The sequence below is a fragment of the Pyrus communis genome, chromosome 10, assembly GCF_963583255.1.
Source record: "Pyrus communis chromosome 10, drPyrComm1.1, whole genome shotgun sequence".
In the NCBI taxonomy this organism is placed as follows: Eukaryota; Viridiplantae; Streptophyta; class Magnoliopsida; order Rosales; family Rosaceae; genus Pyrus; species Pyrus communis.
In genome coordinates, this window is record NC_084812.1 from 490,561 (window position 1) to 502,704 (window position 12,144).

General features: G+C 37.8%; 3 protein-coding genes across 3 annotated transcripts; all 3 read left to right on the top strand.

Moving 5' to 3' along the window:
• Positions 1 to 2,346: 2,346 nt before the first annotated feature.
• Positions 2,347 to 3,232, top strand: LOC137746845 (early nodulin-like protein 14). Its single transcript, XM_068486853.1, has 2 exons — positions 2,347 to 2,524; positions 2,901 to 3,232. Exons 1-2 carry the CDS (start codon positions 2,347 to 2,349, stop codon positions 3,230 to 3,232), a joined length of 510 nt encoding a protein of 169 aa, XP_068342954.1.
• Positions 3,233 to 4,041: 809 nt separating this feature from the next.
• Positions 4,042 to 6,095, top strand: LOC137748395 (APO protein 2, chloroplastic-like). The gene is made up of 3 exons (XM_068488542.1): positions 4,042 to 4,291; positions 4,404 to 4,750; positions 5,186 to 6,095. The coding sequence occupies exons 1-3, from the start codon at positions 4,112 to 4,114 to the stop codon at positions 6,018 to 6,020; spliced, it is 1,362 nt and encodes a 453-aa protein (XP_068344643.1). The 5' UTR covers positions 4,042 to 4,111; the 3' UTR covers positions 6,021 to 6,095.
• A 2,408-nt stretch (positions 6,096 to 8,503) lies between these two features.
• Positions 8,504 to 11,728, top strand: LOC137748585 (1-acyl-sn-glycerol-3-phosphate acyltransferase BAT2, chloroplastic-like). The gene is made up of 8 exons (XM_068488752.1): positions 8,504 to 8,625; positions 8,721 to 8,764; positions 9,344 to 9,416; positions 9,546 to 9,722; positions 9,817 to 10,223; positions 10,310 to 10,411; positions 10,597 to 10,897; positions 11,334 to 11,728. Exons 1-7 carry the CDS (start codon positions 8,589 to 8,591, stop codon positions 10,810 to 10,812), a joined length of 1,056 nt encoding a protein of 351 aa, XP_068344853.1. The 5' UTR covers positions 8,504 to 8,588; the 3' UTR covers positions 10,813 to 10,897; positions 11,334 to 11,728.
• The last annotated feature ends 416 nt before the right edge of the window (positions 11,729 to 12,144 follow it).

Sequence of the window (12,144 nt, forward strand, 5' to 3'; positions counted from 1 at the left end):
AGAATATGTATGACATTATTGGTAGTTGCCAAAATTAGTATTTGTATTTGACTATGTGAAGCTTGTGCGTTAATCTAACTTTTTAACCAAATGATTGTGCACCGAGTGGGACCCTAGTTCGGTTAAGTTCTTTTATGTGCCTTGAGTGAATGAGGACTTAAAATTCAGTGTAACTTCGTGTATGCATGCCTAAAAAGTAAATGAAATTGAAATAGAAACTAAAACGATAAGTAAAATGTAATCATTTCATGATGGAGTCAAGATTCCAAACGTTCACAAAATAAAATGTAGGCTAGTCTTACCTTAATTTTCAAAAGTAAATGAAATTGAAATAGAAACTAAAACGATAAATAAAATGTAATCATTTCATGATGGAGTCAAGATTCCAAACTTTCACAAAATAAAATGTAGGCTAGTCTTACCTTAATTTTCAAAATTTCAAGGTGAGAAGAATGTGAAAATAAATAGATTGAACGATGATTTAAGTACGATTGGGTGATGATTGGTAGCGTGGTACTAATCTTTCCCTATTTCAATTTATTTATTTTATTTGAGTAACCACTATTAAATTCAAAGATCATTAAAATTAGGTTTTAAATCGTTGATTACAAATGTTTAAATATGAATTATAATAGATTCTCCACAGAAAAATATATTTTGAAAAACATGAATATGATAGTTTGTTGTTATGGCATGAGAAATAAAAATAAAAAAAAATAAAAAAGAATAAAAAAAAGAATAAAAAATTGAAAAGGGAAAATCGGTATGATAATAGCGACTTATTTGAGGTTCAGTTGCTACCTTGGCAGCAACAGTGCCACTTTACAATCGGTAGTAAAGTATCGATCGTATCATTTTCTATTTTCTTTTTCCATTGAATTTTTTTTTTCCTCCTATCTTACTTTATTTAGATTCAAATACCTTTAGATTTATATTTATATCCTTGTTTTCGATTTTTTGACATGGATTATAAGAAAATGCATTTTTGCAGAACATGAAGATGATAGTTTGGTGCTAAAGTCGTTGATGAATGAAAGAGCATCGGTCTTTATGGCACCCTCTAGAAAGGGTGAGTCATAAGGGAAAAAAAAGACAAAAAAAAAAAAAAAAAAAAAACAACATACAATAGTGGTTTATAAATGTCCCACCTTCGGCAACAATGTTTCATCCGGCCAACCATGGTTGACCTCTGAGATTAAAACTAAACTTTACCCCTATTGATAGCAGCCTATAAATGCCCACCCCTGGCACGAATGCTTCGTGCAGGCAACACTCCACTCGTGGGATTAAAACAAACCCCTACCCCCTACAATGCCCTTCCCTTGGCACCAATGGTTTGTTTAAGCAACAATGGTTGATTCGTGCGATTAAAATTGAACCTTACCCCACATTGATAGTGACTTATATATGCTCCACCCCTGGCACCAACGCTTTGTGCAGGCAACAATGGTTGACCCGTGTGCCGAGCCCGTCTTGTTTTTCATGTCATATTTTTGGAACGTCGAGCCACCTCAGTTCTCGCGCAAATCCTGTCTTGTTTTGTGTGCCTCATTTTCCATGCCCGCTACAATTATACAAAACCTTGACTAACTCTTCAATCAACCCAACTGCTTTTTAGCACAAACCCAATTGCTCTTCAACAAAACTCTCTTGTTAGCTTTTCAGCTACAATCTCAAAGCCTTCCTTCGAAGCAAACACTGCTTACAATCCCTGAGATACCAAACTTTTTACAGCTCAGCTTACATTACCCATTAATCAATTTGTGTATTAATTTGCTTGTTAATTGAATTTTACCAATTATAATTAATATTAGGCATACAATGACCCTGGCTATAGGCATACAAAATCTTAGATTCATTTACCTTGTAAAACAAGTAATAAGAGAGGCCCTTCGTATATATATGGATATAATTTGAGTTTTGTGCCTAATTAATGACACAAAATCATAATTAAAAGGGTATTGAATTTTTTTTCACTTGACTAGTCCTTTAATTTTCTTAATTATTTCGAAAAAGATATTCAAAATTTGAATACAAAATGATAGGTACAAATTTTGAGTAACCGGTTCAACCTACGTCTGCTTGATTTTAATCTAAAGTTGAAAAGTTATACCACTCATCATAAATACATAATCTGCAGTTTTATGATCAAAATTGAATGTAATCACACTTATTCGGAAGGTAAAAAGCCGTTTCAGATTTTTCCTCTAAAAATTGATTTCATATTTACAACCCAAGATTGCAAACCAAAAGCCCCCAACACCAAACTTTAACGCCTATATATATACAAGAACCACTGTATCAGAAACCCTAAAACTTGAAAAATCATATAGCACAGAGGCAACAATGGCGTCCTCAAGAAAGATTGGTTTTGCAATTTTGTCCTTTGTCTTCGTGTTATTTGCTTTCTCCGAAGCCAAGGACATTCTGGTTGGAGATAAGGACATTTCTTGGAACGTTGATTCTGTCAAGGCCTTGACTCAGTGGGCTGAGAATAGACGATTCAGAATCGGTTATGTTCTCAGTAAGTTTCTCACCTTTAAATCGCCATCAACCTTCTGCTCATATCTACTTAAAACGAAGATGCCACTGTAGCGCTATATTAAGTCAATCACTTACTTTTATGCTCTTAAAACTTTCTTACTCAATAACATATGATAGACTTGGAATAGCCTTCGTCGATTGAATAGTGATCATTTTTTGAGTAATTCTTGGTTCTTGAGAGATATATTTACCCTTTTATTTATTTCTTAGATCACGTTGAGAGGGGATTGTATTCTGATTATACACTATAATCTGCCATTTTCCTTCGCTTTTGTGTAATGATATTAAAAACTTAACACAAAATAGTTATCAAACGTTCATAAGTGCGATATTTTTATTTTGGTGCATGCATGCAGAATGGAAAAAGGAGGAAGGGAGGGACTCCGTGGTACAAGTGACAAAGGAAGCCTATGAGACCTGCGACACATCGAAGCCAATCAAAGCAGATGTGAAGGAGATCACGCTGGACAGGTCAGGACCATTCTACTTCATCAGTGGTGTTAAGGAGCACTGTGACAAAGGCTTGAAGCTCACGGTGGTGGTTCTGACGGAAAAACATAAATATGGTTCGTACTCTCCGCTGCCTGCTCCGGCTGCACCGCCGTCCAGTAATGCTGCTGCCCCTGGTTTCAGTTTGAGTGCTGGGTTTATTGCGGTTGTGGCGGCAGTGGGGATGGCTTTGATTTGAGTGTGAAAGTTAGAGATGTTAAGTTTGATTAGCGAAAAGTATTTCGTAATTTAAAGTTATGAATATGTATGTTCTAGATAACATTTTTATTTATATATCATATTTTGTTATATTCACTTATGGATTGATGAACTTTTCTTTGGTAGTTCAGATTTAGGGTTCGTTTGGGAAAAATTAAGAGACATATAATGGAATTCAATCTTTTAGTGAAAACGTAATTTAACTTTGAAAAACCATTTGTATTGCTTCTTCCAATTCTTATCACACTCATCTAAACTTATGTGAAAGATCTAACTACACACTTTAGAAGTACTTTTAAAATGGTTAGATCTCATTTGATGAAAATATATTTGGTACCAATTTTTAGAAAAAATGGAAGTAAATTTTGAAAAAACACTTGGAAGTGCTTCCTACAAAAAGCACTGAAGCACCAATTATGTGCTTATTGCATGAAATGCTTTTGAAAATTCTATTCACTATCCCATTTTTATCTTCCACACATCCTTATAAAATTTTGTCCATTGATCTTCAATTAATTCGATCTGACGATCAAAAAATGAGAGGATTGTGTGAGAAGTAAAAATAGGTATGTGAAAAACACTACTCTTCTCTAAAAACATTTTTAATCGTTTTAAAATTATTTATGTAAAAACACTTACAAACACGCCAATAAAAACATTTTTAGCAGAAAGGTTTTTCCCACACAAACAATTCATTCCGGAAACGACATCGTTTACCCGGAGCAGCGGAATTATTTTGCTGGCGGACTTGCATTGGAGGAACCATTTTATCACAAACACAACACGAAAACACGTGGTCGTCGAAACACTCTTCTTCCTCTGCCGCTATCTTTTCCGCGAAAGCAGTCTGCTTTCACGGATGAATTGCAGCAGCTCACGTACCTTCTCCCATGGCGCCGTAGCTTCGTTTCGCGGCAAAGGAATGGACTTTGTCTCTCCCAAATTCGTGACCTTTGGCGCCTCCTTCCCTGCAAAATCAGAGTTCCTGAATTCCTACATCCACCCGGCTCTCACTTCCCTCGATTCTTTCCGATTTCAGGTACTAATCCCATTCGTTTTCACAATTAATCAATTGGGGTTTCTGTAAATTTAGCATTTTCAATTGGGGTTCTGTAAATTTAGCATTTTGATTTCAATTTATTTAATTTTAGCAGCAGGGTGGCAATGTACTCCAGGTTTCAGTGAAGTCGAGAAGTTCGAAATCGTATGCATTGGTGGTGAGGAGTGATCATCGCTATCCCCAGAACTCCGACTTTCTGAAGCACTATTCGAAGAAGGAGAAGAAGCCGTATCCGGTGCCCATTGTGGAGCTGAGGCGGGCAGCAAGGGAGAGGCTGAAGAGCAACAAGGGCAAGCCTAGAACGCCGGTTCCACCTCCCAAAAATGGCTTGCTTGTCAAGACCCTTGTGCCCGTTGCATATGATGTGTACGATGCGAGAATTACATTGATCAACAATTTGAAGAGGCTTTTGAAGGTGGTTCCTGTGCAGGCTTGCAGGTTAGCTCTTGGAGCTTTCTTGATTTGGGTTTTATGGATTTTTTTTTTTAGATTTAGAAGCTTTTTTTAATTGGGATTAATGGTGTTTTTTTTACTATAGGATCTTTTCCGAATTGGGTTTAATGGAGTTTTGTAGCTTTAGGAGCTTTTTCGATTGGGTTTATTGGATTTTTGTAGCTTTAGAAGCTTTTTTGAATAGGGTTTAATGTAGTTTTGTAGCTTTAGGAGCTTTTTTGAATTTGTTTTAGTGGAGTTTTGTAGCTTTAGGAGCTCTTTCAAATTGTTTTAATGGTGTTTTGTAACTTTAGGAGCTTTTTTTAATTGCGTTTAATGGAGTTTTTAAGATTTAGGACCTTTTTCATACTTGTTTAGGAAGGAAAGGAACAAGCATCAATGGAGGGAAGTTTTGCTCATTAAAATTTTGAACTTGTGCAGGTTCTGTAATGAAATTCACGTGGGGCCTGTTGGGCATCCATTCAAATCATGCAAAGGAGCAAATGCTAACATTCGTAAGGGTGTTCATGAGTGGATACCAAATGTGACCGTTGATGACATATTCTTACCGGTTGAAGCTTTCCACCTCTACGATCGGCTTGGAAGACGCATTCCTCATGAGGAGAGATTCTCAACTCCTAGACTTCCAGCATTAGTTGAGCTCTGCATCCAGGCTGGGGTCGATATCCCGGAATATCCCACTAAAAGGAGAAGAAAGCCAATCATCCGAATTTCAAAGAGTGAATTTGTTGATGCAGATGAAAGTGAGCTACCAGACCTGGACAATGAAGGACCCAGGAGACCAGTTTTGACTGAAATACTAGATTCGGAGGTAATAGCTCCTTCTGATGAAGAAGAGACAACTTTGCTTGCTGAGGAAACACTACGAGCATGGGAGCAGATGAGGAGAGGAGCCAAGAGGCTGATGAAGATGTATCTCGTGAGGGTTTGCGGGTATTGCCCAGAGGTGCATGTAGGTCCTAGCGGGCACAAGGCTCAGAACTGTGGGGCCTTCAAACACCAACAACGAAATGGGCAGCATGGCTGGCAGGCAGCTGTGCTCAATGACTTGATACCACCAAGATATGTGTGGCATGTTCCAGATGTGAATGGACCGCCATTGGAGCGGGAGCTCAGGAACTTCTATGGGCAAGCCCCAGCGGTTGTCGAAATGTGCATTCAGGCGGGTGCTGCTGTGCCAGAAGAATACAGACCAACCATGAGGTTGGATGTCGGGATTCCCTCCACTATTAAAGAAGCTGAAATGGTAGTTTGATGAGTTGAATTAATCTTTGTCCCCTTCTTATTTTCAGCACAATGTAAATTGAATGTAGAATATCGGAACAGGGAAAGCTTCTTGCAGATGATTAGTTTGTACATCTTACTATGCTTTTTCATCCCAAAAGGATGATTTAAAAGGAAGAGTACTTCAGTCACCTTTCTTCTTTTACCTGAGGACAAATCTGACAATATGTAACAATTTACTATCTCAACATGTCGTCTGACCCAAAAGCTTTTATTGAAGCTTCAAAGTTCTTATATACATCAGTTGAGGAAATGGAATGGTTTAATAGGATACCGATTTTGATCTCTTTGTATGGGATTGAATAAGTTCTGTTTTCCGAAAGTTGTGTACTCTGTGTGAAGGGAGAAGAACAACGAAATTTTCAGGGATGAGAGTCAGCCTCCATCTCAAGTATTGAAAGCGATTAGAACCATCAGGTCCAAGAATCAGTTCAGTGCATTTGAAGCACTCCTTTGTCAAATTTTCAGGAATGCAGCATTGTTTCTGGTTTGATTGTCTGTTCACCCTTACAGTTTTTCTGTGGCTTGGTTCTCTTGGGATGCTGCATACAGCAGCACTGCAGTGTTTTACTCTATACTTGTCGGGTTTTCTATAGCCTCCCAGCTCTGCTTTTTAAGGTCAATTTTCTGGTTTTCTCGTACGGCTGCTGTGTTCCTCTATCCATCAATGCTGCTATGCAGTTTATTGTTCCGTCTTTTGGGATCTTAGTTCATTGTATTGCTTTGCTTTGGTCCCTTGTGCATGGTATGGTGCAATTGTACCGACAGCGCGAAGGGATAGTGCTGCAAGTGCAATCACTCCCTTTCTTGAGCTATCCTAAATTCAGGGAAGATAGCTATGGATCGTAAGGTGCGGATATTTGGAATGAAAATTTTGACACATTTAGCATTTTTCGCGTCGTTGGACGGGTCAATTAGTTGACCCTTAAAAAGTGATTAGTGGTAATAAAAACCACAGACAGAGAACAATCCTATTACTGCTGCTTGAAAAACGGTTGGACACCCTAACTTGTTACACATGTATGCATTCTATTTCTTTCAGATCCCCACTTTATTCTGTCTACAAGCATACATAACCACCTCAGCACGCAGACAGACAGTTGAACAAAACATAGAGAGACAGAGAAACCCCGGGACAGCAGAGTCTTTGTTCAAACGAGGAAAACGAAAGCTAGAGGAAACTCGAAGTCATGGCACATCAAATGAAGGGTCATTCTCCAGCACAGCATTCATCGGAGATACTCCATCAGTCTAAGAGCGCCCCCTTCTGCCCGATGAAAATGGCGATCGGAGGCTTTGCCGTTGTTGTCACCATCGGTTACTTCACCTTGTACAGCAAGAAGAAGCCGGAGGCAACTGCGTTGGACGTTGCCAAAGTTGTGTCCGGAACCGCCCATCATGACAACACTCACCCCCGCAAATAGATCACCAGTTCTCAGTTCCATAACTGACAACTCCTATTTTCTTTCATTCTTTTTTTCTTACAACAAGAAGATTTATATTTCCCTGCCTTATATACATTTATTTCATAGAGATTTAATGTGAAAACAGAATGTTGACTAACGACTATCGACTACCTGACGGACTCCCCTCCTGTCTCATATACATTTATTTGTGGATGGCTTCTTTTTCATTTTTTGAAAGGAAAAGTCTTTGTTGTGATGCTTTATGTGACTAGTTAAGAACAAATAAGATGTTGCAGGTTTCAAGCCTTCAAGGTCAATGTTGTTCTTGTAACTATGTATTCATGTGCATGAGAAAATAAAAATGTGTAGAATGAACTGACATATAGCATATATCGAGATTCATGGTTATTAAATTTTTAGTTAAGAATTTAATGACTAAGAATTCAGCGGTTATAAATTTTAATTATTAATTTGCTCAAAGCACGCTATAACCAACATTGATAGTGTTTATTGAGAAAAATTGGTACCATTATTCAGTCTGAATGACTCAACCACATGGCCTTGTGGTTGAGACACATAAAGTGTGGCCTGTCTCGAGTAGGTGGGGCCAAAATACAAGAATAGGGTTGGGTCAAATGTTTTTATTTAGATTCAATCAGTTATTATGTCTGGTCATCTGAATCCAAGAATTCTCTCAATATGAAATTTCTTATAAACACATGAATCATGTATTTTAGTCATGCCCAATCCTATGCAGATTATCAAAGTTTTCGTAATCAGCAACCCTAGTCTAAAATGGATTTTGGGAGTCGGATTAGATCGGAAAGTAGGAGAGATTTTTCAGCTTGCCGGAATACGAAATGGAACACCACATATTATTATACAATTGGAGGAAAACTTTTTCTAAAATACTATATGCCTTGAATTTGTGTTAAAATACTATATGCCTTGTAGTTGTGGAGGAAATCTTAAACTTTTTCTAAAATGAAAAATCTCTCCGCAACGATAATATAATCATATATGCCTTGAATTTCTGAGTCCACGTGACTCACGTGCGTCCCAAACTATAACCCCTAATCCCCGTACAGTCACCGAGATACTCAGCTCTCGGAAAATCCTTTCTTTGAGCCTCCATGGAAGTCGCTTTTCAACCTTCCCCTGCTCTTCTCTGTAATTACCCTCTTTCTCTCTCTGGGTTTTTTTTTGGTTTTGCTGAAGAAAGTCAAAAACTTGAGCTAACATGTATGGTTACTTCCACGTATCAGGTCACAGACAATCGAGGCTTCCCTCAACGTCTTCTTTTTCGCCGGTAATTCTTTCATTTCTGAATTTATCCCATTTTTTCTAGCTGTTTTTCTTTGATTCCCGTCCCTTTTTTTTATTGGAAAAGATAAATTTGTAATCTTTGATTATGTTGGGAAGTTAGTATATGGATGATTTGACAATTTCATCCTGTTTGTTTTGATGGGAAAATATAAATTTTTATTCTTTAATTATGTTCGGAAATCAGTAGTTTGATGATTAAGCGCCTTTCAATCCTAATTTCGTATGAAGAAAATGGTGCTCAAGAGTGCAGCTATGGAACTAGCTGAAAATTTTGTGATCTCAAAACTAGCTTGCTTGTTGTGATTGATCATTGGATTCGACATTTAGGTGGTTGTAGGCAAATGACGGTGAATCACTGAATGTGCGTCAATCTTGGCTGTGTATATAATGTGCATGAACAGGCCAGTTCAGCAGGCTAGGCTTTCCTTCATCACAACTGTTGTAAACCATTTGGTGTATTGATGCAGAATAAAGCCTTTCACTTTGTTTAATTTAATCCCGTAGCGTAATATTGCCAGTCATTTCTGTTGTAACTGCTCTGACATTTTTCTTTGTAATGCAGCTGTTCGCTTATAAGGGACTCTCTATTGGGTGCTCTCCTCAAAGATGGCCCATTTCGGGAATTTTAAGTCATTGTAAGTTAGGCTATCTTGGTATAATATGTCATGCGTGATTGGGTGCTGTCTTATAAGCAATGTACCTTTATGCGTAATTGAACTATATGGACTATAATATCTCATGCCTCTTTTGTTTTCCTTACTCAGCGGCTCATCATAGAGTGTTTTGCATTCGAAGGCAGAATGGTGGATTGTCGTGGTGTGACTTTGATGCAAAAGAGAAGTTTGGAAAATCATGTTATGATATTAGATTGCATAAACAGCATAGGTTGACCAGGTATACAGTTGTACGATCTGCTGCTGGTGCCGACTATCCATTTCCAGGTTTCTCTAACTAGCATTTTTCTGTTATAAACCCCTTCTTTAGCAGCATTACAAATCTAACTGGCTTACGCATTGTTTTTTCTCTAAAGTGCAGAACTAAACATGGTCTCAAAACTGAGGGGGATTGGCTTTTTTGCCGTTACTTCTTTCAATGCCATTTATCTCTTTGTGCTGATGCTGATACTCCATCCTCTTGTTCTGTTGTTGGATCGGTACAAAAGAAAAGCTCATATTTTTATTGCCAAGGTTTGGGCCACTGCTACTGTTACACCATTTGTTAGGATCAAGTATGAGGGACTGGAGAATTTGCCTTCTCCGGATACTCCTGCTGTGTATGTTTCCAACCACCAGAGCTTTTTAGACATCTATGTTCTTTTCACAATTGGGCGACCCTTTAAGTTTATCAGCAAGACTAGCATATTTCTCTATCCCGTTATTGGGTGGGCCATGTTTCTGATGGGTGTAATTCCCTTAAAGCGCATGGACAGCAAAAGCCAATTGGTACTCCCTTTCCTTTGTAGTCATCTATACAAATATGGTCATTATCTAAACTATCGTTTTAAAGTTCTCTTTGCTTTTGCCTGTAGGAATGCCTTAAGCGTTGCATAGAGCTTATTAAGAAGGGGGCTTCTGTCTTTTTCTTTCCTGAGGGGACACGCAGCAAAGATGGAAAATTAGGTGCTTTCAAGGTGAGATCTTTTGGGATTCCTTGTTCTTTTGGATGATTATTTAGTTGTGAGAAAGTTTTTTAATTGGAACCTGTAATCGTTGCTCCATCTGTATAATTTATTCCTACGACGCTCTTCCTCCCTTCTCCTCTAAATATATATTGGGATTTTCTGATATACAGTTTCTTGTTCTTGTTGACATGCAGAGAGGTGCCTTCAGTGTTGCAGCGAAAACCAAGGTACCAGTAGTGCCCATTACCCTTATAGGAACTGGAAAAATCATGCCTCCGGGAAGGGAGGATATCTTGAATACTGGAGCTGTTAAAGTCATTATTCATAAACCTATAGAAGGAAATGATACAGAAGCACTGTGTAGTGAAACTAGAAACGTAATCGCTGGTGCACTTGATCGTCAAGGCTGATCTATTGACTGCCATTTGTTCTTTTTGGTTTCTATGGTTCGATACTTGGTCCTTTTTGTGGGATTGAAGAAACATAGTCTGAAAGGTATGAATCATTTGTGGAGTTGCTTCTTTGCTTATTAATTACTTCAATATATTCTCATGGCAAAGCTTATAAGATCCATCTCAGACTATATTTAAGTTTGATTGTTGCCTGTTTAGACTTGGCTCTAGTACAGAAAAAATCAGAAAATTGTATTTCTCTTTTGGGAGACAGCATCCTAGAAATTTTAGCGTACATGTGGATGGTTTCGTCTAATTTTGGAGTCCGATTAGGTTCTTGTTCACATTGCAATAATGGTTTAATGATCTTGCACTTGATGCTGTTCGGGCTTTGCTTCAGTCTAAATATTAAAAACATGCTTGGTCTCTTGTACAGATTTGAACTAACGAAAATTCTATTATTCTCCGGTGCAACATAGTAGAAAATCCATTGAACTTAACATGTTTTTGGTACTTGTGTGTTTCTGTTTCATTGTTAGGATGTGGATAGCTGATGATAGAGGACAATAAAACTGCATCTGAATCTGAAGCGATCGAGCATGGAACGTCTCTTTGCCTGAGGCTGTCCGTCCCATACTTTCAAACTTGCAAGCGCCGCGGCCTACAGTAAACATCTGCATCCCAACAGCCACAAAGAAGCGAACGGTTGGCCGGACCCCGGGTCTTAGGAGTTTTTGAGCAGTGTAGGCTTCAACTGTTTATTTTCTTTGGAGGGAAATATCCTCCCACGTTGATAATCTGAATGCCAATCCCATTGAGCTCGATGTTATATTATGTTCTTATATTTATATTGTACATCTTTGAATTTGGATAGGTGTCGTGGATGCTGCTAAGAATATAATTGCAAAGAAAAATATTTTGTCTTTCACTTTCACATGATCATTTTTTTACAATTATTTTTGTCAAACTGATCATTCCACTTAATAAGACCAAAATGATTTACGGAGTTTACAGTAACTAATTTTATTGATTGTCATTGTCAGTGAGGCCGGATCCTCTTTGTGAGGATCTTGAGAATTTGTGAATTGTGTTTGTTCATCGTACATCGTGCGATCATAAATCATTTTAAATATTTTTATTTAAAAATAAATATAAACAATACTTGACAAAAACTGACTGCACAGTGTACGATGAATGGACACGATTCAATAATCTTCAGGATCCTTACCAAAAGGATCTGGAGAGGATTCTGTTGGATTGTCACTGGTTAAGATAAGGAGTTAATATAAGGGAATTGTTATTAACACTCTTAAAATCTCATTTAGCACTTCAAACTTTCTATAATTAGAA